The sequence below is a fragment of the Gallus gallus genome, chromosome 3 (genome assembly GCF_016699485.2).
Source record: "Gallus gallus isolate bGalGal1 chromosome 3, bGalGal1.mat.broiler.GRCg7b, whole genome shotgun sequence".
NCBI lineage: Eukaryota > Metazoa > Chordata > Aves > Galliformes > Phasianidae > Gallus > Gallus gallus.
The window spans coordinates 27,493,176-27,515,408 of NC_052534.1; the positions used below are offsets into that span (position 1 = coordinate 27,493,176).

The window sequence follows — 22,233 nt, forward strand, 5'->3', positions numbered from 1 at the left end:
AAATATATATGTTGTTTTGTCAATTCCCTAAGGCTGATGGATTGTGTGTAAAGAATAAAACAGGCCTAGGAACAGAAAGATTGAGATGCACGCAACTTACAAGTTGTTTAAAACAAATGTGTCTTTGCTTTCTGTCTAGAAAATGCAGATGTGTATTGCTGATTTCTCTGTCGTTAGCACTCAGCTTAATGTTTGTGAACAGTTTTGCCATCTTCAGTGGTATTTTGACAAAGTTAGTTATTGAATGCAAAGTCAATATTTAGGTCACTTACAATAGGCTGTCTGTATTCTGATAATTCAGAAGATACACAACTGGGTGTTGCCCCATTAGCTTTAGGTTCTGAGAATATGCTTTGCTAATTACTACTTGTAAGATTTCGGTGCCCAAAGATGCATGGTGCTGCCATCTCATCCTACTGTCCGTGTTTCTAACCTGGTCACAAATAGCAGTGAGTGCTGCTGAAGGGAGTTCCTGTCTCTCCAGTGCTGGTTCCACCAGCCAAGGGCTTGAGAAAATAGAAAGGAAGGTTGCACTGCTCCTTAGCAGCCAATCTTTGATTACACAGTGTTGCCACCTCCTCCTTGTCAACCCTCTGATGAACACCACATGCACAAGGAGATGCTCCATTTCTTGCAGGATCTCACGGTACCTCTTACACTGTGCATTTAAATTCAGAGATTAATCCTCACTGTTCTTAAGGACTGCTACAATAAATGTGATATAGGAGAAAACAGTACCTTTTATTTTTTTTCAAATGTGGAAAATTTACATCCATAAAATATCATTGGTTAAGTGTGTCAGATCTTTAATGGCCTGGGTAACATTCAGTGATTTTTACTGAAGGACATTCCTTTCGGTAACATGGTCTCTCTGGACAGTGGAATGAGACTTTAGGGCTGTTTTTGGAGGAACATGCTGCCCTGGTTTCAGCTGGGATAACAATTCAGATATTTCAAACTTGAATTCCTTTAGTATTCCTGGGTGGATTGCCATCTGGTCCTGGTGATTTGCAACTGTTGATGTTACAGTTCTTGGAATACACAGTAGGGGATTAACGTTTGATTTTGGCTGGTATAGAAACAGAAGGTAAGCCTAAATCATCAACTTCATCCTTCTGGGATGAAAGAAAGTGATTTGCCTGAAGGGGCGGAGGGATATCCTGTGAGTATAAATGTGAGCCCTGTGCCTCCTGCTCTTTATGGCATTATGGTTTGTAGAGCTGAAGCAGCCTTGCATGCCTTGCGGTCTTCTGTGTTGATCTCCCTGGTGCCTTCAGCTTTAAATTTTCAGCGGCCCTAACCGTGGTTTTGGGGCTGCTTTGCCCTTTCGCTGTCCCTTGGGAGTCTCCGAGGTGCTGGTAAACAAATGTTATTTAACAGTCAACCGCATGGGGGAGTTTAAGGACTAGATTGCAGAAAGTAGATAGGCGATTTTGAAATGAAATGCTTTGTGGCCACTGATTTACTGTGGGCCGTGGTATAGAGTAGAATTTAACTGCGTGTCAGCTAAACCAAACACGTTTCTGCTCCTCCAGGAGGCAAGCTTTTGGTTTGCTGTTGCATGTTTGCTGTTTTAAGAACAGCACCTATTCTTACAGGATTGAAAATAAAGTTACAAGATTTGTCAGTGCTTGTTTTCAGTGGGTAAAGCAATTGAGGGAGGACCACTCTTCTTGACGAAACATGATTTTGGTTAGTTTTATGATGCCTTTTGTGTGTCATTGTCAGAGTTACAATGTTAGACTGAATGCATATTTTAGTTCCATTTTCTTTAGTAGTAACTTAGGTCACAGAAGCAGTGTGTTGGTATGTTTGTCCATAGGAAGAAAGGAAGATTGGCCAGCCTGAATTAGATCACAAGTTGCTTTAACATAGCCACATTCTCTTCTGAGGAGGCAGAACCTATTATACTGCTATTTGTCAGTTGTTCTGGTCTTTTCAACCCCCTTTAGAAAACTGTGCTATCAACAGATTTAATTAGGACTCTGTTCCTTCTCTGCATTTTTTTCAGACCATGGATAAATATGTGGAAGAAAAACTTTGACTGTGTCAGGGATCCCTGAGGAGTGTCCTTAGCTTTCCAGTGTTACATACGTGCTTGTTGGTGGCTTTGGAAGGCTGCGGCAGGCTTGTGAAGCAGGTTTTGCACTTACAGAGGCTGTCTGGAGTCTTTCTGAACGTATCATATTTACCCATCTGTCCTCTAACTCTGTTCTTATCATCTCTGTGAATTTCCCTGATGTGCCAGAATAGTACAGGCTTACCAGCCTGCAGTTTTTATTTTCTTTTCCTTCCATTTTTTTTTTTGCTGAATATATTAAAAGAGTATTTTCACACTTTCTGCCTTCTGGTTCTCATGGGCCGTGGCACTTTAAAGCAAGAGGTGATTCACCACAGCTATTCAGATGTTTCATCCCTGAATTCCTTTAGTATTCCTGGGTGGATTGCCATCTGGTCCTGGTGATTTGCAACTGTTGATGTTACAGTTCTTGGAATACACAATAGGAGATTAACATTTGATTTTGGCTGGTATAGAAACAGAAGGTAAATTTAAAGTATAGTTGATGAGGAATAAGTAAGGAACTGTAAACTTACAGCTGCCATTTCAACAGGAGATTCTTACCATAATATGGCTGTTAGCTCTTCCTTCCTCTCTGCTCAGCTTCCCCCTATTAATATGGATCCATTGTCGAAAGAGACCCAACTTACTAATTTTTTTGTGTGTGTGTACATGGTTGCTTTCTTAATAGATTTCTCTGTCATGCTCTCGTTTGTGTTCGTGACCACATCGTGTTTGTGCTTTGTACTGAACTGAGAATTGAACTGGGAGCTCACAGTGGGAAGACAGCTCATGGCAGAAGGTTAAATGTTTGTACAGAAGTAGGGAAGTGCGTGCTGGTGGGGTAGCGGGGTTAGTGCTGAGGGGGGATTTGGAGCAGTAGAAATCAGAGCAGGCAAAACATGCTTAGCCTGTCAGATAGAGCATTTCAGTTCCACCTCCTAAACTTTCTGGTGTTCTGCGTTGTCCCACTGGGACCCGATTTGTTTTCCAAATGTTAGCTATTACCTGTTGCCATTATCTACTGAACAGTTTCTGTGTAGAGCTGTGCATCCTCCTGCAGGCATAGCAGAGCTATTTGAAAAGAGGCTTATTCAGGATGAGGTGAAAAGAGGCCCTTTCTCAAAAGGAAGCTTATTTTTCATTTTGAGTTCGTGTTTTTTTGTTCTCTGATACACTCCCTGATCATTATAATCTCTTTTTTTCCAATGTTCTCCTTTATTTTATTGTACTGGGAAAGATGGCAGTGAAATGACCTTGATGCACCTAATTTGGTAGAAATTCAACTCTATGGTGAAATGTTTCATAAAACTAACATGTTCGTAAGAAAACAATCCCTCCCTCCATCTGCCACTAGCTTATGCTCTCCTGTGTGGGAGAAGAGCACTTCAGTCCATTACCTCAGGTGAGTAAGCCTCAGCTGTTGATCTTTGTACTGACTCAGCCCAAACACTTTCTTTCCCCTGAGGTGGCCCAGCAAATGGACCATAAGCTCTCCTTTCTTTTCAGAAAAAAAGTCTTTACAGGAGAGAAACTTGAGTGAATGGACTGTGGTGCCTTTGGGGGATGGCTGTGTGTCATGTTAACTGGCTGACACAGAAAAGGAGCCTTTTGTTAGTTCTGAAACCTTATGAATAATGAAAATAAGCCCGTTAGGTGTAAACTGGTCATTTTTCTCTTGTGTCTTGGTGAGAAGTTCTGCATGTTGCAGATGGGTTGGTAGCAATGGGAGAAGGCTCAGCTTTGGATCTGATGAATTTGTATCTTGGCGGGTTGATTTCTGTCTGGAACGTCATCTAGTGTTGGTGACCCATGGAAATGGTCACAGAAATGTTGGGAATACAAAGCTGAAGAGTGAGAAGGTGGCCAGTGGTTGTGATAAGTTTCATGTTGTATCGTCCATAGAGACGATCACGTCCAAGCCATAGGCCTAACTGCTGGTCTTGTTAATCTCTGGTGACAGAATTTTAGGGATTAAAGCTCTCTTGTTTACTTGCAGCTAACATGACATTGGTAACATAGGCTTGTTTTCGGATGGCAGCTGGATGGAGAGCCTTTTGGGAAAGCAGCAAGTACTGCACAGAATGGCATTCTGCATAATAGTATTTGGGCGGTTGCTCTTGGAGGTACTGGGCATTTGGATGAGATCTAAGACCAGTGCACTTTACCTGTGATGAGGAAAGAAGATGTTTGCTGGGAAGACTTGGCGTTAGATAGTTGTTCTCAACTTAAATGTGTCTGTATACCCATTTCTGTTTATTTTTCATCTTATTAGATGGTACCTGGAAGTTAAAGGAGGTGAAGAAAAAAAATATTGTTGTTTTCTGTTAATATCTATAGCAATGTTTCCTTTTTTTTTTTTCCCTGTCTAATCAGGTTTTTAATCATCTTCCCCTTATTGTTTGTTGTGGAAAACAGGAAATCAAGGGAAGAAAAAATAAGGAAAACAAAACAAAATTGATTGACCTTAGCAAGAACAAGAGGTGGGGAGTTGGATTTGAGTACAGTACCTGAAATTTCTTTTCTCTCCGTCTTTAATTGATTAGACTTCAAGTTGATTATATCCCTTTCTGCACAGTGACCTAGCTGCATTTTAATGCTGGCAATTAGTTTCTTCTCCTTTAGGAATTTAAAAGAGATATGACATTCTGTGCTGCTTTCTGAACAGTGATATGCATTCCTATGTGCATATCCACTTCACAATGGGCTGAATATTCTGCTTGGGCTGCCACATTCTGTGCCTAGCTTAAGTTTGGCCATAATGCTTTGTATGACTAGCAAACCATCAATAGCAGCTATTTTTTTCTGTATTAATTATAAACTATTGTTTGATGGTTTTGGTACCATTTTTGGTACCATTTTGGTACCAAAATGCTCCTAAATTTTCCTTTTTTAGGCACAGATTTTGATGGTTACTTTCTGGCTGTTTTCCTTTCCTTCCTTTCCTTCCTTTCCTTCCTTTCCTTCCTTTCCTTCCTTTCCTTCCTTTCCTTCCTTTCCTTCCTTTCCTTCCTTTCCTTCCTTTCCTTCCTTTCCTTCCTTTCCTTCCTTTCCTTCCTTTCCTTCCTTTCCTTCCTTTCCTTCCTTTCCTTCCTTTCCTTCCTTTCCTTCCTTTCCTTCCTTTCCTTCCTTTCCTTCCTTTCCTTCCTTTCCTTCCTTTCCTTCCTTTCCTTCCTTTCCTTCCTTTCCTTCCTTCTTTTTCCCCTTTTTTTCTTTTCTTTTCTTAGTTTTGTTTTGTTGTAACCTCCTTTTCCCAGTGTTGTATGGCTCTTTGTAAGCTGCAGAAATCTGTCCCTGGGAGATGGAGGGGATAGTTAGGGAGATATAAAAACAGCACGGATGACACTTGCTTTAGAAGGGAACTGATGAGCTTTTAATTCATTTTGTCAGAGCGCCGGCTGTTTTCTTTCCATAGTAGTCACATAATTGAGTAGGAAACTGGGATGTGAGTCATTTTCCAGCAATTAATGACTGGGATGAATCCATGACCTGAGATCCGCATGCTGTTCTTAATATTCACTTAGTAATATCGTCACCTGCAGCTCTTAATATAGTGTGCTTGCCACCCCTCTGCCTCTTTACTTGAATAAGCAGAAAGTGTTGAGCTGAGCTGGTGTTGTTGAGAATGAACCTCTGGGCTTCGGTCCTTATAGCTCTGAGCTTAACCTCCCATTGTCAGTTCTCTGAAATGTTATCTTTTCTACTGCTGTGTTTTGTATGGGTCAGTTCTGAGGATCAGCGGGAGCTATGGCTCTGTGACCCAGTGTCTCAGTGAGGCTGAAAGGTTCTCAATGGCTTGTTGGAGAAGCAGAGTAGTGAGAATTTTACCAAGACCACTGCTGCCTTCTATGTAAATCATTGGTGTTGCCTACGTGCTGTTTAATCAGGTCTCGTTACTGGAGAGTCTGTGTGCAAATAGTGTACGGGGAGAGTGAGACAAAGTCTCAGAGTGGGCTGAATGAGATGTTGGAAGAAATTGATCAGAAACAAATGAAGGGTGAAATTGCTAGCTTTCTTCAACCATTGATTCCGAATGCAGTGGAAGAAAGTAAATAAATACTGTACTTAGCAAAAGGACACTTGATTTTTGACATCAGCAGCTGAGGATTGTTATGGGCGAATAAATCGCCTAAGTTTAAGTCTAGAAATATGGTAGAAGTGTGTTTACATTTCTTTCTAAAACTTCTCCGACCTCATCTTCTCTTTTTTCCTACATGGCATATCTATTTGTTTATGCATTGTGTTGAAAAATTTGGTTGCTTGACTGTACCTGAGTGATATGGGAAGTGCTCGTGACACTCGTGCTTAGCAGAACAGAGAAGAGAGGTCTCAGGCCCAAGGTCAGGAATGCTGTTTTTAAGGCAGAACCTCTGCAGGCTTCCCGGAAGGCTTTGTGCTTACTTGCTGTGTCACAGGTTGGGATACCTGGTTCTCTGTCATGCTGTTTGATTATTGGGAGTAAGGATATGGAAGTGGTCTTTCTGACTACAGTGCAGCTTTATGAAATGTTCCCATTTCTGACTTTTTATGTGTGTCTTGTGCATTATAAATTCAAATCTTGTCTGTCCCAGAAGCCTTTGTATCTGACTACTAGGCCTATGACATCAGAGATAATAAGGAAGAGAAATGTAATTAACTGAGAGGGGAAATGATTTGCATTTGTTATTTAAAATGCCTTTTTTTGTTGTTTGTGTCAAGTACCCGTTAAACTCACATCTCTAGGAGAAAAGCTCTTTGGTGGGAAGGGAGTTGCTTAAGGATTCAGAAGATTTGCATCCCACACTTATGAATCACCCAAGGATTCTTATGGCATTAGAAGTGAAAATGGGACTCAGTAGCTCTGATTTTGAGGGAAAGGGAAGGAGGGAAAGCTGATAAACCTATGCTAGATGTATTCTTATGTAATGGGGAAACTGGTGAACACCAAACAACTTGCTTTCCCTCTGTAGATCATGTTCATACTGAAAGTATGTTTTGAACTGATAAATTATTTCAGTTTTGTGAGGTGTGCTATTTTTTTCCTGTTTTTTTTTTTTTTAGAGGAAAAGGGGAGCCTGTGACTGAGCTGAGTTGGTCCTCCTGCCGGCAGCTTCTCTACCAGTCAATGGCCACTATCCTGGCTCACACGGGCTTTGAGTGTGCCAATGAGAGTGTCCTGGAGACCCTGACAGACATAGCCCACGAATACTGCTTGAAGTTCACCAAACTGCTGCGCTTCGCTGTGGATCGAGAAGCCCGACTGGGGCACACCCCTTTCCCAGATGTCATGGAGCAGGTCTTTCATGAAGTGGGCATTGGCAGTGTGCTCTCACTGCAGAAGTTCTGGCAGCACCGCATTAAGGATTATCACAGCTATATGCTTCAGGTGAGAGGAGCAGCGGCGAGTGGGCCGCACCAAGATGCATGGCTCCAGTACAATTGTTTGTTCCCGTAACAATATTGGGGTTTTCCAATTGGTAAACATCATGGTGTGGAGAAGAGTCATAAAGGAAAAGGGAAATAGGATTTTTTGGAGGAGATGACTTATTTGTGTCCCTGCAGAGGCTAACAGTGCTGGGCTGATAGTTTAGGTTTAAGGGGAGGCCCCCAGCTGTGTAATGGCCCAAAGTCAAAGTAAAGTCAGTAATGACAGATTAACTGAATTTTTTGCTTTAATGGGATGTTTGGCTGCTTACCATTTCATAAATAAAGGGAGCAGTTGAACAAAAATTACTTAGGTGTACAGTGGCTTGTGTTGGCATTAGCAAGGGGTGGCTCACTTAAGCAATTAGAGTGTAGGGCTAGTACTGAACTGATATGAGTTATTTAACAAGACTTCCCAATCTATAGGGAACTGTACTTCTGAGGAGGAAGGAGAGGAATTGTTAGATCTCCTGGGAATGAGAGGTGCCATATACATGTGGGTTGTATGACTAAGGGCATATGTTTTCTTGGTCCGTATATGTACATTTTATTAGAGTGACAGAGGACTTATAGGAATGCAAGAGTCGATGTGGGAATTTTATTCAAACTCATCAAAAACTGAGACTTGAATCAAGTAGGTAGCCCATGACCAAAGGCAAAGCCTACCACAAATAATCTTTCTCTTCCTCATTGGCAAGCTGTATGAGAGTGCTAGTTGACTCATCTTGGAGCAGCTGCTTGTGCTCCTTCTTATCCCAGGGTTGTCACCGTGTGTGTTACAGAGGTAGCATAAATCAGAGACGCCTGTAACTACATGTAGTATGTAAATTGTGATGGACTCTGGCGTGTGCATAAAAATAGCGTCATCAAGATCTGTCCTCATTAAAAGCATTTTTGTTCCAAGGGACTGATTGCATGATTGCATTAGTTAAAAGATACTCTTGTGCTGTTGGACATTTATATATTTATTTATTGTCCTTCCCGGTTTGAAGGGCTGTGAAGCTGCTTGTAGTTAACAGTTGCATCCTGATGCCCAGATCTTGTTTCCTTCTGGAATCTGGGTTTTCTGTATCATTCAGCTGATGTAATTCACTTTCATCCCACAGCCCGTTGTTGTCTTTCTTATTCTGGTTTTCATACAGGCTAAGGTCCACGCTAATCTCTGTATTTGGAAACTTACCTAGAAAGGGGAAATAAGCTCTGCTGTTATTTTTCTTTCTTTCTTCTTGTTTAAAAAGTCATTGGGATTTTCCTGAACAGTTGTCTGAATGTTGGGATTGAAGTGGTACAAACAAGTACTTGTTAGACACAGACTAAATCTGGAAGTCTTAATTTAATTGCTTACAGGAATTCTAGAATTCCTTCTTCTAGAAGGAAGGAGATTGTTCCACATCTCATTCCTGTGTTTCACTTGTCTGGAGCAAAATGCATTTTTTTTTTTGCTGTGAATCTCATTGAAGGTAGCCAGGCTTTGCTAATGATGACTGCAGAACCTAATGAATTTCTGATCTTGTTTTTTAATGCTGGAGTAAGTTTTAGTACTGATAGACAGGAAAACCTTAGAGGTACAACCAAAGAATAAAACTGAGGTACTTCTTAGTATTTCCTTTGCTTAAATTTCTGGGCCTCATAGTTTCTGCCTGTGAAATAAATCTGCTCATGTATATCAAGCAGATGTGTTAAGGAGTTTAGCCTTCTATTAAAGTTCCTTGATATGGGTAGAAGGTTTTCTTAAAAGGGGAAAGGATCTTTTTTTTTTTTTCTGTAGCTGATAACCGTGTAATTGTGCAGCCACATCAGACAATAATATTCTAAGTAGAAAGCACACTGCAATGTAACTGTTATCAAAGTCTCCGAAATCACTGTGACCTTTCCTGTGTCGTTTTTTTTTGCTATCTCCCCTGATCTTTGACAGGTTAGCAAGCAGCTCTCTGAAGAGTATGAGAAGATTGTCAACCCTGAAAAGGCAGCAGAAGACACAAAGCCTGTGAAGATTAAGGAGGAGCCTGTTAGTGATATCACTTTCCCCATAAGTGAGGAGCTGGAAGGAGATCTTGCTTCTGGTGACCAGTCTTTGCCCGTTGGAGTTCTCGGAGCTCAAAGTGAGCGATTCTCTGCAAATTTGGAAGTAGAAGCTTCCCCACAGACTTCAGGTAGTTGCTTGTTGTTACTACTAGAAGCAGTCCCTCAACTGTTCCGTGTGATCAGATAGTGATAAGACACGAGGGAACAGTTTCAAACAAAAAAGGGGAAATTTAGATGTCGGGAGGAAATTCTTCACTAAGAGGGTGGTGAGGTACTGGAACAAATCGCCTATAGGTGCTCCATCCCTGGTTGTGGTCAAGGCTAGGTTGGATGGAGCTTTGAGCAACCTGGTATAATGCAATGTTCCCTGTCCATGGCAGGGAGTTCAGAACTAGATGATCTTTAACATTGCTTCCAAGCCAAGTCATTTCCTCTGAAGAACACAAAATGGTTTGTTGATATGGTGTTTATTTTTAGGGGGTGGTCATTTGTGTCTTTATTACTAGTTGCTACAGATGTGAGTACTGGGGTCTTTCTCCCAGTCTGATGTAATGAAGACAGAAATAACCAGAGTTCTATTCTCATTTCTCCTCGGGAGGAGTAGGAGTACAGGTTGGGTCTTCCTTGTTGTAGTTTGGTTTTGTACTTTTTTTTTCTGAGTAGCCTGGAATTCTTGTCCAGAGCTTCGTGTTACTGAGGTGATGAAGGCTATGTTCCTTGTGACCGGAGTAAATTCAGGGCTCTATGTAGGTTAGGCACTGAATGAGTTTGGAAAATACTAATGATTCTTGTGCAGCCCTCTGTATTTGTAAGACACCCTGGTAGTGATAGCAATTGCTTTATGAAAGTTTATCATTGGTTTAAGTGAAATATACCTGTGGGAGTCACTCCTCCTCTTACAGGTTTCCTGAAAGCCTGCTGTAGGTTTCATGCCACCATGGAAAGTGAAACAATGAGTGGAGTTGTTACAGAGACTGCACTCTGTTTCTCAAAGTCATCCCTATATGTTGGCATTGAAGCACACTGGTGGCTGGCACTGAACAGTCTGCTGCTGCTGTACCGTTTCTGTGTCTATATGTGCCAGCTTTATTCTCTGCACCATTTGATAGCACTGAGTTTTACAGAAAGTGAAGTCAGTATTCTTCCCTCGAAAAAAAACAATTTCTTTCTTTCTTTCTTTTTTTTTTTTGTGTAGAACCTTCTGAACTCTACCAGTCTTTGCAATAATAAATGTTTCCCTTAAAAATCTGGTTAAAAACAATGAAATATTAACCTTAACATATGTATTATGTATTGAGGGCAGAGTGTACCTCTCAGTTCCTTAGCTTTTTTAAAAAGTAGCATATTCTGTTGAATTAATAAAAAGAAAACAAGAGTAAAAACACAGAACCCACACAAATCCATCTGATGTGTTTCTGAAAGCTTGTATTGTTTTCCATAGTACTTCTGAGATGTGAAGTGCTCACGTTTTTGCAGGAGAGAGAATAGCAGGTTCTTCTGGCCCATCTGGGGTTGCAAGTGATTCATCTGGAAAGCTTGGTATAGCATCTACCACTTGAGACCCAGAGGTTAGCATGCTCGCTGTATATTAAATGCCTCTTGCCTCTCTGATACTGAATTGATGTTTTCTAATTAAGAATACAAGTGCTCTGTTCCTCTCTGAAAATCCCTCTTCACTTCACAAGGGTCTTTGGAAATCTCATTGCTGTAAGAAGTCCCAGTCTAGAGATGGGCAGGCGGGAGAGTGTAATATCATCAGAAGTGAGAGAAAGCTGTGCAATTAGGATACCAGCAGCACAAATATGCAAGCGTGAGACCTGTAGGGAGGATAGCAGTGCAACGGTGTCAGATGGCGAAATGTCCTTTCAGCCTTCTCTGTTCTGCATGTGTTTTTTGCTTATGCCAGGGGTTACAACTGTGGGCTAGCTGCTTAATTTCAGTGCAGCTGGAGAAATAGAGGCCAAATTGGGGATCTTGTTCCTCCACCCAGACAGACAAATGAGGATTAGCTCATTTGTAAGTACTTGGAAGCTGAAGTGCTTTGAAGATGAAATGTGCAGTGTCACTGCTTAAGTACTGTTAGTCCTTAGTGACACTCTTGATGACAGATAATAGAGCTGAAGGGAATAAGGTTGAGCAATGCAGAGCAATTGATGAAAGAAAGAAACAATAAGTTTAGTGAGCACCTTTGATTATTGTGCAGGCTGGAGCTGCTACTCTGTGGAACTAACAGCATTTTAATGATGTGTCCACTGTTGTTGAGGGGAATACATTCACTTGTGGTTAACAGAAAAAGAACTTTTCGATAAGGCAGCTGGACATCAGCAAGCACTTCAGCCCTGGCTTGCTATCTGACTACTGAACTGATGCAGGTTGTGTTGTCTGCCCTTGCCACCTAAGCCCTGGTTTGGGCTACACGGCTATTGAAAAGATTCCCTTTTCCTACATAAGGGAAAGTTCACAGTACAAGCAGGTTGGAAGACTTGTTCTTGGTGTAACTACTTAGTAATAAGGGAATATTGATAGGCATATGTTAGTAACAAGGAATAGTAATAGTACATACAAGAGTTTTGGTTGTGATTTAAACAGCTGCAAAACAGTAAAACCTAGCTTCTTAGTTTGTTTTACTTTCCATATGAATTTAACCCCTCAAAAGAGGGATCAGATGTAAAAGTGAGAGAAGATTTTAGGCTTTGGTAAGATTTGGGCTCATTATGTGCGTGTCAGCAAGGGGCCCAATTAGTATGTTTTTAATAGGATTTTTGTCTCTCTTAAAACTTTAAATAAGAAGGTATAATGCAATCTATAATTACTACTCTTGGGGACAAAGCAGTTGCTGTTTTTAAGAAGCGTGGTTTCATAATCTTAGAAAATCCTCAGTCTGCTCACAGTTTGCACACTAGTCCAAATGAAAAACAAAACAAACAAAAACATGTTACACTGGCATGGATTGGCCTATCTTCTTCTGTGGGATGAATTAAAAATGGGAAGATTCCTCTTGAGTGTGTATCTGGCCACTCGTGTGATAAGAACTCATTCATTGTTGTTGTCGAGTTACGTTCGAACAGGTTTTAGAGGAATTAAACATTTATGGCCTATGTTTTGAACCATAGTGATGTCTTAGAGGGGGTGGATTTAGTATTTGTTATATGCAGTGAATGTCCTCCCTCAGATCTGTTACTCTTGTTGGAAGTTAGGAGAAAAGGGAGCATGCAGAGGACACAGGGCAAAGATTTGTTTTAGGTCACTAATCGAACCTTCGTAGCATCCTGAAGATGTTTGTGGTCCAAGATTTGACAAGTTATTACTGATTTACTTTTTATTTTTACATTTGTTGTTCCATTTTTTTTACATTTACTATTAGAAAGCCACAGACCCATTCTGAGTTAAACAGTGCAAACCTGCACAAGCTTAAAATATTGTAGTCTTACCTTGACTAAACTGTGTTACAATCATGTTGATGAGGCTACTTGTGTGCATGAAAAGTGTGCAGTGAGGGAGCAGGGAAGAGCTGGTTGAATATTAGGAAAAATTCTCTGAAAGAGCAGTCAGGCACTGCAATGAGCTGCCCAGGGAGGTGGTGGAGTCACTGACCCTGGAGGTACTCAGGAAAGGTTTAGGTGTTGTACTCAGGGACCTGGCTTAGTGGGGAGATATTGGTGGTAGGTGGACAGTTGGAGTGGATGACCTTGGAGATCTTTTTCAACCGTGGTGATTCTGTGACTCTATGGTAGGAATCCAAGGAAGATCCTTCAGGTTAATTTAAATAAAATATTTGATGATTTTCTCTGTGTTTTAATGGAATTGTTTTAATCAGCCATTAAAAAAAATCCATATGATTCCTTGGATTGTTTAACTTGCTTCTTTGTAAAGATGACCTGGGACTCGCCATGTACCTGTTTCCAGTCTCCAGCCTCCTTGCACAGATTTCCTGTATCTGAGAGTAGCTGAGGTTTACCTTGACGTAATGGGAGGCAGTGAAAAGCAGTGCTTCCTATCGGCAGCTCTGGAAACATGACAGGGACACCCGGCACCCTTTTGCCCCTCTTGGCCCCTGGTTGGTGGCTGTCCCTCGCTGGAGCCATGTAGGCCTGGCTGCTGCTCACAAGGCAGGGCCTGTGCTGATTCTGATGGCTGGATACAGGACATGAGAAAACTGCACAAAACTGTGTCAGTTTTTTTTTTTTTTTAATTTATTCTTTCACTCTGGTTGATGGTTATTCACCAGACAATTTCAGCTGTAGGTTTGCTTTTACTTCTTTACTGGTGCCACTGTCCCTTGCATCCGCTTACTGTTTGTCATTTGTCTTTTACTTGGTTGTTAATGTATGCTTTTTCTTTCTCTCTAGGGGCTGAGGTAAATGCTTCCCCACTCTGGAACTTGGCACAGGTGAAAATGGAGCCACAGGAAAATGAGGAGGCCAATGTACATGGCCATGGGGTCCTAGGCAGCGATGTCTTTGAGGAGCCTATGTCAGGCATGAGCGAAGCTGGGATAGCACAGAGTCCCAATGGCTCTGAGAGCAGCTATGGTTCTCATTCTGCTGACAGTCTGATGGGATCCTCACCTGTCTTCAACCAGCGCTGCAAGAAAAAGATGAAGAAGATGTGAAGAGAGGGGGCCTTTTTATTTAGTTCTAATGGACTTGAAACAAACCAAAAGAGTTCTGTAATAGCTATGATGTATAAATGGGGCTGGCCCTGGTGTATGAGGGAGCTTGCATGAAATCATTATGAGAGGATTGATGTGTAGTGCACTTCATCTCCCTTCATAGCTGGCTTCTGTACTCCGTCCTGACTCATGAGATTGAAGATAACTGTATGCATTCAGTGGTGTCACGGCTTGCTTTGGCAGACTAATGAGGAAGTTACAAGTGGAAAATAGCTGTGAAGAGATTTGTTAAGTCACAGAATCATTGAATAATTAGGGTTGGAGTTTTCTAGTTCAGCCAAGGCAAATAGAGCAGGTTGTTCAGGGCTTTGTCTCATTGAATTCTGAATACCTGCAAGGATGGTGAGACTAAACCTCTCTGGGCAACATTTGCCAGCATTTGACTACCCTCAGAGGAAAAAAATTATTATTGCATCGGGCTGTAATTTCCATGTTTCAACTTATGTTCATTGCTTCATTTTATGTCAGTGTTCATCTCTGAGTTCAGTCTGACTTTGTCTTTAACCTCCATATGAAGTGGTTGTAGACAATGAGATCTCTCCTTAGCTTTTCCTCTTGTCTGTAAAAACCAAGCTCCCTTAGCCTCTCCCTGTCTTGTGCTACAGTCCCCTAACCATCTTAGTGACTTCCCAACAAAATTACTGCAGTGCCCTTATTGTAAGAGGAAGCATGGAAGTGGATGACGTCTTCCAGATAAGGTCTTACAAGTACAATATGGAGAGAAGTAATAATTTCAACATGCTGGCCACACGATTGCTAACTGTTGCAGGCAGCAAGACAGTCTCAAGTTGGGTAATTTTACTGGTGGGAGAGCCTTCACTGATGACAATGACCTGGCAGAGAGGCTGGAGGGTGGCCTTACAGTGTCATCAGCTAGCTCCTTTGGTGCCTTCAAATGCATCTTGTCTGTTTACGTGGACTTGTGAGCGTCTTGTTGGCTGAAGTTCTCACTAACTCAGTCTTCCTTTGCTCTACATAATACCTTGTCCTCCCGCACTATTCTAGTAGAGCCAGGGGGCAGACCTAAACAGTGAAAGTGTGTAGTGGTGTTGAGTACCTCAGTCTCAAATTGCAGCCTTTGTTTCCAGGTTGTTGAACAGCAAACCCACATTTTCTCTAACCTTTCTTTTGCTTCCAGTATATGTAGAAAAGCCCTTCTTCACATTTCTATGGGTTTCAACTCCAGCTGAACTCTGCCTTCCCTAATTCTCTCCCTTCATGCTTGGACTGTGTCTTTATATCTCTCCTGGACAGCCCATTTTCATTCCCATTTCTGTGTACTTTTTCTGTACATCTGAGCTCAGTCAAGAGTTCCTTGGTTACTTGTGCTGGCCTTCTGTCATGCCTGCTTTACTTTTTGCTCATCAGAATGGACTGTTCTACTTTCAGAATGCAATCTCTGAAGGTAAGCCAGCACTCTTGGGCCACCTGGGGAGACCAGCGCTGTCTCTCATGAGAGCCCACCAAGATGTTCCTTGAAAAAAATATCTTGTTCTGAATGTCCAAAGCTCTGTTTGTCTTGTATACATTTCTCAAGATGTTAAATGCACAATTCCCTGTCTGCAGAAGCCAGGACCTTCAAGATTCTTCTTACTGACAAGTCCAGCAGAGCTTCTTCCTTAGTTTCTTGATTGTTTAATCAGGGAAGTTGACAGCCAACTGTTTAAGGTAGGGTTTTTCAGAGAGAATATAGCAGCTTTTGCTATTGGTTTGAGCCGGTGCTGTCAGTGCATACTTTTCCTTCACTCTTACTGGATCGAGTTAGCCACTTCAGGCCAGTTGCTATCTTGACAACTTAGTCTGAAGCAGAATCTATTTTACTGCTTGCTTTTATGGCTCAGCTGACTGATGACAGTTTTTGTTCTGCGCAGTCCTCAGTTGATCAACTCAGTCTTTATCTTGATTCAGTGAGTATCTCTCTCAAAAGAAGCTAGCATGAACACGAATCAAGAATGAACAGTCACTTAAACTGGCTTTATACCTGTCACCCATTGGGATGTTTGAGGGAGAGTTATCAGACCTCCCATTTGTCCTTAGTATTGCAAGTTTATCTTTGGAAAGGATGAGCTCCAGGCATAGTATTTTTTTTTTTTATTTGCTTGTTTCCTTATAACATGCCTACCCTTAGTTCTTTTTTCCTAACTGTATTTCTCTCCCATTTTGCAGAAGTGGAAGCCAAACATTAAATTCCTCTATGTCTAATAACAATGTGTGGCTACAGGCTTTTATGGACTTTGGAGTTAAAATTGCCCATCACAGTCTTAAGGGTTCCTCCTGGGAGGTAAATTCTAGCTATTTGAAGCCTAGTCAATAGTTGAACAGAGGACCAGTGTATCAGGAAATCTTTATTTTGATTCCCTCAGAGTCACCATTAGGAAAACTGCAATGCCCTTGTTTTCTCAACTGTAATAAAGGAATAATAGTATTTGCTTCTTAGAAGTCTGTTGGAAATTTAGTTACTATTAAAAAGGTACTTTGTGCCTGTAGAGAGTTTTGTTAGAGCTGTGAGCTTTTCTTCCATTTGAGTGTGACTGTTGCTGGCTGGAATATGCTTCGGTGGACAGTGCAACATTAGTGACCTATATTATGCTTGTTTTAAACAAAACACCTTATTATGAACAAGTATAGGATAGCTGTGCTATTTGACTGCCGTAGTACAAGGAAAGCATTTTGAATGGTGTCCTCTGACTGAACTTTAGACTTCTGCATCAAAATTTGTTGCTCAGGGCCCTATTTGCAGCTGAAGGGAAAGTCATTTTTAGGTCAACATGGGTCTGACCTAGAAGTAGGAGTCTAAAGGAGGTCAGATGAGTGGTGTTTTAGAAGTATCTATTTTTCCACTGTGCGCCAATAAAGTGAACTCAACTTGATTACCTCAGCTAAAGGCATCCACTCCGTCAATATTAGTTAAGCAATCTGAATTTAGCCTTTCCTGTCTGGGAGTCCTCCTGCTAGGCAGATATTTTTTGTCTTCTTCTACACATTCAGTAGTGCTTATCATTGCAATTGTAATACTGCTCTAAAAGCAGACTGCCCATCTTAAACCAGCAGATCCAGGGTTCTCCACAGCACACAGGATGTGCTAGGCCAGGGTCAAACCAGGTTCAGCCTGCTTTGGCTCTTGGGTCTGTCTTTGATGCCGCATTAGAACTCCTGTGCATGAAGCATTTGCCAAACTGTTGTGAAATATTTTTGAATTTAGGACGCATAAGCAAAGTCCTTTGCACCATTTTCAGGAGCTGGAGGACAGAGTGGCTGCTGTCAGCATGGCTTGCTCATTTGCAAGACCTCAGATGGGCTAAAAATGAAAATCTGCTGCTCTCCGTGGCTTTAGTTAAACCGCTTAAGCCTCAGTCTTAAGTGCTTTCTTTATATTGCTCAAGTACAGATGCTCTGTCTTACTTTTAATCGTGCTTTCGTATTTCATATCCCCTTTCCACACTCACTTTGCCCTGTTACACACACTGCTACAAGCCAAACCTGAACCCTCTATTGATTCAGCTGTGTTGTTGCAGTATAAGGGAGATGTGTTATTGATTCTCTTTGGGAAGCTTGTTTATGCAGAGATTAGAAATGCATCGGCATAGTTTGTACATTTAAAAAGTGATGGCAGAGTAAAATCTGTACCTCCCGTTTCCCATTATGCTGTGTTGCTTCTGACTTTTCATGCACTGGCTGTTTCCTTTTGTGCATATGGAAGCTGTACCTTGTAGGTGAGCCTTTCCCTTCTGAACGTTTGCAGACTTTGAATTTACAGCGCTGTATATCATGCATGAAATAGTGAAATTTCAAATCTAGCACACCAGCTCAGATACAGACAGTATGCTCTTCTGACGAATGAAATAAGATTTTACTAGGTGTGAGGAGCTAGTGAGAAGTTCATTGACCATGTAATCCCCAAATTTTAAGCTACGCTGAGATTACACAATGGCTTGAAATGATGCTCTGCTCTCACAGCTGCTTTTTTTTCTGGTCCCTGGTAAAGTGCTCTGCTGACCCATCTGCCTCAGAAGTTTACCATTTTGTTCATACTTTCATCTTTCTCCCTTCCCTTTCCAAAGGTCAATGAATGGAAAATTGCAATATGGAGGGTTGAACGCATCCATGTCCAGTAGCACTGATGTCCTTAGAGATTTATCTTGCCACGAATTACTAGGCTTTTGAATTATTTTGCATGGCAATGATAGAGGATTGCAGGTGAGAGTGTGCTGTGCATCGTATTTGTTTCCCTTTAGCAATACCTTTTTATTCCTTTTGAAAAGTTTTAGCTGGCATCCAACAGAGTTCACTATCAGTGTGAAAACTTCAGTGTAGGTCAGACCACGCTACCTAGTGATTTAATTGCGAGGCTCTTCGTGCTAATTTGAATATGCATAACGCCGTGCAGAAAAAGAGATGTTCCCCACTTAGAAATTTACAACTGAAGAAGAAAATAGGCCAATAAGATTAGATGGGGTAGGTGAGGCCAATGCCTGATATATGCTGAATTCTGACACTAATGCTTATGCTATGTGTGAAAGATGTTTTACTTAAAATGTTTTTGTACGTGCATGGGAGTGAAATACAGAACTTTGCTTGGGCTTATATGGAACAAAATTGCTTGGCTTTCAGGCTTTTTTGTTTGTTTGTCTTCGTTTTGTTTTTCTCCCCTGCTCTCCTGGAGAGAGCATCTTTGCAATTTCTAAGGAAACCAAAACAATTCTCCAGAAATAAAAATTCTTGAGGTTTTATCTGATTTTTTGTTGTTGTTGTTTGCTTGGAAGCGTGGCATGGTGAATGCAAAGCTCAGCTTTGGAGTTCTTGTGTAGAATTTGGAATAGACCTTTTGCAGGCCCAAATAATACTGATGTTATGGAGATTATATATTGATGTTAATATCATAACTAGAGAGATGAGATGTTACTCCAGGACGTGACTAGGGAAGCTGGAAGTCTTATTTTTTATGGGTGCTACTGCTAGCGTGCCCTAGAGGAGATGTTGGTACCACAGTGTTAGTGTTGGTATTCATCTGACATCTCATAAACAGTTGGATATTTCTGAAGCACTTCTGCCTGAATTACCAGACTACCTAGGAGCCCTGCTCCAAGCCTTGTGATTTGCTCTTTTATGTGCTGGTCTAATTGTTCTACATACTGCTTTATTTATCAGGGACCACGGTGAATGAAGAATAGGATATTTTCCCCTCTGTTCTGCTTGCCACATTAGAGCTGAGGAGTGATGTGTTGAATTCGATAGCCTTGTGAAATGACTGGAAATTCCTTGTCATGAATTAAGATACACACCTGTATTACCTGGGCATGAGTGTGGGAACAATAATAGTAGTAATGCCCATCTCGTTTTAACCAGAGTGGAATCTGTCCTCTGAAGCATGTAGTACTGAATTAATTTAACAATCCATGGGAGTCTGGGGGGTGCTTTGCACTTTCCTGGAGGAAAAGGACAGTAATTGCCAGTTCAGATTACATGCCTCTGCTTTAATGCATGAGCCTACTTGCATCCTGCGTTCACATCCCTCTACCCCAGTGACTGTGTCGTATCACCTGTGTCCTGGAGCCAGTACGCTCTGAATAATCTTCTGTGTCATGGAAGATGCTCTCAGTTGAATGTTTAGATGCCCTATGGACAGCTGCAGGAGTTTGACTACAAACTTTTCAGTGAAACAGAAAGGAGAAACAAATGGGTTTGTGCCATGAATCTATATGGAAAGATCCATATACGGAATGTATGTTTTCCTCCGTATCCTTCCACGTCCTGTTGTCCTGCTGACTGGCACTTCCAGGCACACACCTCTGGCCAGGCCCTGCAGATGTGGAGAGGGCAGACTTGGCCTGTCGGGAGGTGCAGCCTTATTCTGCAACATGCACCATGATGGCAGCTCTAGAGGGGTCCCATCTTGGAGTGCCACAGCATGGAAACTGGCTCCATTTCTGGCTGTGCTGCCTCAGCCTTAAGTGTGCTGGCAGCTGGGAGGCAAAGCAAATGATGAGTGAGATCTCAGCAGGGGCATCTCACAAGCTCTCCCATGACTGTGGCTTGCCTCCTGCCCAGCCGTGATGCTCAGGGGCTGGCAGGCTGTGTGCCGCATGGTGGTGCTGGCTGCACGCCATGCAGGGGCTGCTGGCAGCTGCAGACCCATCCTCTCTCCTCCCCAAAAAACTCCAAACCCCAAACCGTGTCATTTTCACGGCATCTTTTATATGGGAGATTAGAATCTCCTCTGCTTGTTGCTATGGAAACACTCGAGTGAAAGAAAACGACCTCATTATGATTTATGATGAAATCCCTTTTGGGGTGGGCTCGCTGCCCCAATATGCTTGCTGTGGGGGGAACAGGGCTGGGGGGTGCCTGGCCTTGGTGTGGGGGTCCTGGAACCTTGCCTCCTTTGTGCCTTCCTCAGTGATTTGTCTGCTTCTTGGTCTTTTTCCTTTGGCTCAGCAGGTCAGAAACAGCTCCTGCTGCTGGAACAGCCTTTCCCTTTGGAAATTAGCTCAGAAGCTGTGGTGTGTCACTTTTACACCGGGCTCTGCGTGCCTTTGGGAGGGTCACTGCAATAGGAACGGGGTCCCATCAGTAAGCTGGACAAACAGCTTGGATGTTGATAGAGGTATTGCAGGGCCCTGGTATCCCTTATGCATGCATTTCCTTCAAATTACGGCTGCTGCCTTGGAGCCCCAACAATCCCTGGAACTGTGCCTACTCTCAGCTTTGTGTCCAATCCAAATGTTGCTGCGATGCTCAGCTGGGCTTGCCCTGATTGGAGGAAAAAAATAAATAAAAAGGATTATTTACGTTAGTTTTAGCTGAAGTTTTCTTAATTTGCTCTTCTCTCTGTATTTTCTCTTTGAGAGAAGAACGCTCTCTTTCTAGAGAGGCTAAGCATGGTTGTGATGTATCTTTGGGGAGGTGACCCTCTATCCTTTTGTTAAGAGCATTATGTGGGCCCCAGGGCTGACTTGTCCTTTTGCTCATGAAGTACATCTTATTGGGAGGAAAAGAAGAGGTGAGATACTGGATTGTGAGGAATTTGAGATAACCTGGGCTGTTATTAGTACAGAGCACATGCTAATGTATCCCTAGGAGGCTGTAGAGGTTGGTAAAAAACAAGCAGCTGCCTCCAGACCCTGCTATAATTACTGGTTACAGCAGCTGCTCCGTCACGCTGCTGCTGACGAGCTGCTGGCCAACATGGCATGCATACTGGCCTCCAGGTCCAGAACAAGAGCTCCTCCATCCCTGTTGTATCCAGATTGCAGGACAGGGAGGGGCAGGACTTAGAGAGAACAGGCAGAAGGGGCTCTTCTGCAGCCTGGGCTGGACCTGCGGAGTCTCTAAGAGTCTGTGCCAAGTAGTGGTCACATCTGTAGCTCTGGAAAACCTGTACCTCTAGGTCTGCAGGTTGTCTCTGGGACTTGGGGGAAGAAAACTGGCTATTTACCCTGTCCACTGGGTGGGCTGGATACCAGGAAGCCCATGCAGCCTGAAGGATAGTTCAGATCTTGGAGGGCATTGGATCCTTGGTCAGACAGCTTTTCATTGCTGCTCCAGTTGATGGCCTCATTTTGACAAAGCTCACTGGGAAAGAGCTGCTAAATGGAAAAGCCTTTCTGGCTGTCACTGCACGTCCCTCTTCCCTTCGATTAAATACTGGGGTGTATTTTTAACTGAAGGTCAATTTTTTCATTGGAAAAATCTGGAAAATGGTTCCACCAAGCTGCCATTCCTTTAGCATGCGTCAAGGAATGCAGGGCTGTGGGCTGGCCCAGCGCTGTCCTTGGTCAATGAAAGATTTCAGCAAGTGAAGAGAAGAGCACGCATATCTTATATGCACTCAGAGTGGGAGTTTGCTGGAGGAACACGTGTGCTGCAATGCTTTGCCAGAGCTGCCATTTGGTAAGTGGTAACCCTATGAAAGACTGCAGAAGCTTACCCTGTCCGGGCTTCAGAGTAGTGCAAAACAAAACAACAACAACAACAAAAAAGGCTGGAAAATGATAGCATTTGCCAATACTAGCACACAAACAAGCAAATAGGGAAAACAGACCTACAAGCCTTTGTTGGTTTTTTCCATGCATGG

The 22,233-nt window shown here is 42.3% G+C and overlaps 1 protein-coding gene across 2 annotated transcripts in view; it reads left to right on the plus strand.

The window, feature by feature from the left end:
- The window catches only part of SUPT7L (SPT7-like STAGA complex gamma subunit), a 65,743-nt gene extending 46,849 nt beyond the window's left edge, over positions 1 to 18,894 (plus strand). For both annotated transcript variants that reach the window (XM_046939303.1, XM_419474.7), the window contains exons 3-5: positions 7,100 to 7,424; positions 9,378 to 9,615; positions 13,837 to 18,894. In XM_046939303.1, coding sequence (XP_046795259.1) covers positions 7,100 to 7,424; positions 9,378 to 9,615; positions 13,837 to 14,099 — 826 coding nt within the window. In that variant the 3' untranslated portion in view covers positions 14,100 to 18,894. The remainder of the gene's footprint in view (positions 1 to 7,099; positions 7,425 to 9,377; positions 9,616 to 13,836) is intronic.
- Positions 18,895 to 22,233: the final 3,339 nt, after the last annotated feature.